The 860-nt window shown below is 39.7% G+C and overlaps 1 protein-coding gene across 1 annotated transcript; it reads right to left on the bottom strand.

Moving 5' to 3' along the window:
- Positions 1–189: 189 nt before the first annotated feature.
- Positions 190–411, bottom strand: SARC_16399 (hypothetical protein; the record flags this gene model as incomplete). The annotated part of the gene is made up of 1 exon (XM_014289495.1): positions 190–411. A coding segment is annotated over one exon (222 nt), but the record flags the coding sequence as incomplete, so codon positions are not given.
- Positions 412–860: the final 449 nt, after the last annotated feature.

Below are 860 nucleotides of genomic sequence, written 5' to 3'. Positions count from 1 at the left end.
ACCGACCGACCGACCGACGTACCTAACTAACTAACTAACTACTACGTACATAGTAGTACGGTACGGAACGACTACACACACACACACACACACACACACACACACACACACATATATATATATATATATATATATATATATATATATATATATATATACATATACACATACAAATATTCAAACACTCACTTGTGTAGTGGTCTGGTGCGGCCTCAGCGCACCCTCTCTAAATAGCTTGGAGGTAGCGAAGAAGTCTTCCTCGTACTGTTTGATTTCCTCAATGCTCTCGTCTGGCTGCCCTTTGCCTGTGATAACTGCAAAGTACCCCAATGCTTTCATACGGAACAGTTTACCATCCATGATGTTCTTCATGCGCGTCGACGCCGTGTTTTGTGCCTCTGCCACATCCACCTGTGTGTACACGTAAGTGGTAAGTGTTTGCAAAGTATTGTGCGAGTGGGTGTGTATGTTGGAGTGTATCAATGTCAGTGGGGCTCGTATTTATATATATATTGCATATCGTATTAGTATAGTGACAGCAGACAGACAGGGTGAACCTACACACAATAACATCATACATAAAACATACACGTAACATTCTTAACCACCCCGAAAACTCGCTCCTCACTAGGATGCACTGGCAATATATATATATATATATATATAATAGATATATAGATATAGATATAGATATATATATATATGAATAAATATAACGGTATACACACATATATACACATCACTAGGAAAAGCATACACACCTCACAATGTACACTTACACACACATGCACTACACACACCTTGGTAAGCACGAATATAGTTCGCTCTCCGTTCGGGTCCACTTGCGAGACTAAATCAGC

Source organism: Sphaeroforma arctica, assembly GCF_001186125.1.
Source record: "Sphaeroforma arctica JP610 unplaced genomic scaffold supercont1.7992, whole genome shotgun sequence".
NCBI lineage: Eukaryota > Ichthyosporea > Ichthyophonida > Sphaeroforma > Sphaeroforma arctica.
The sequence above is the reverse complement of the archived record's forward strand: the minus strand, read 5'-3'. Positions and strand labels throughout refer to the sequence as shown.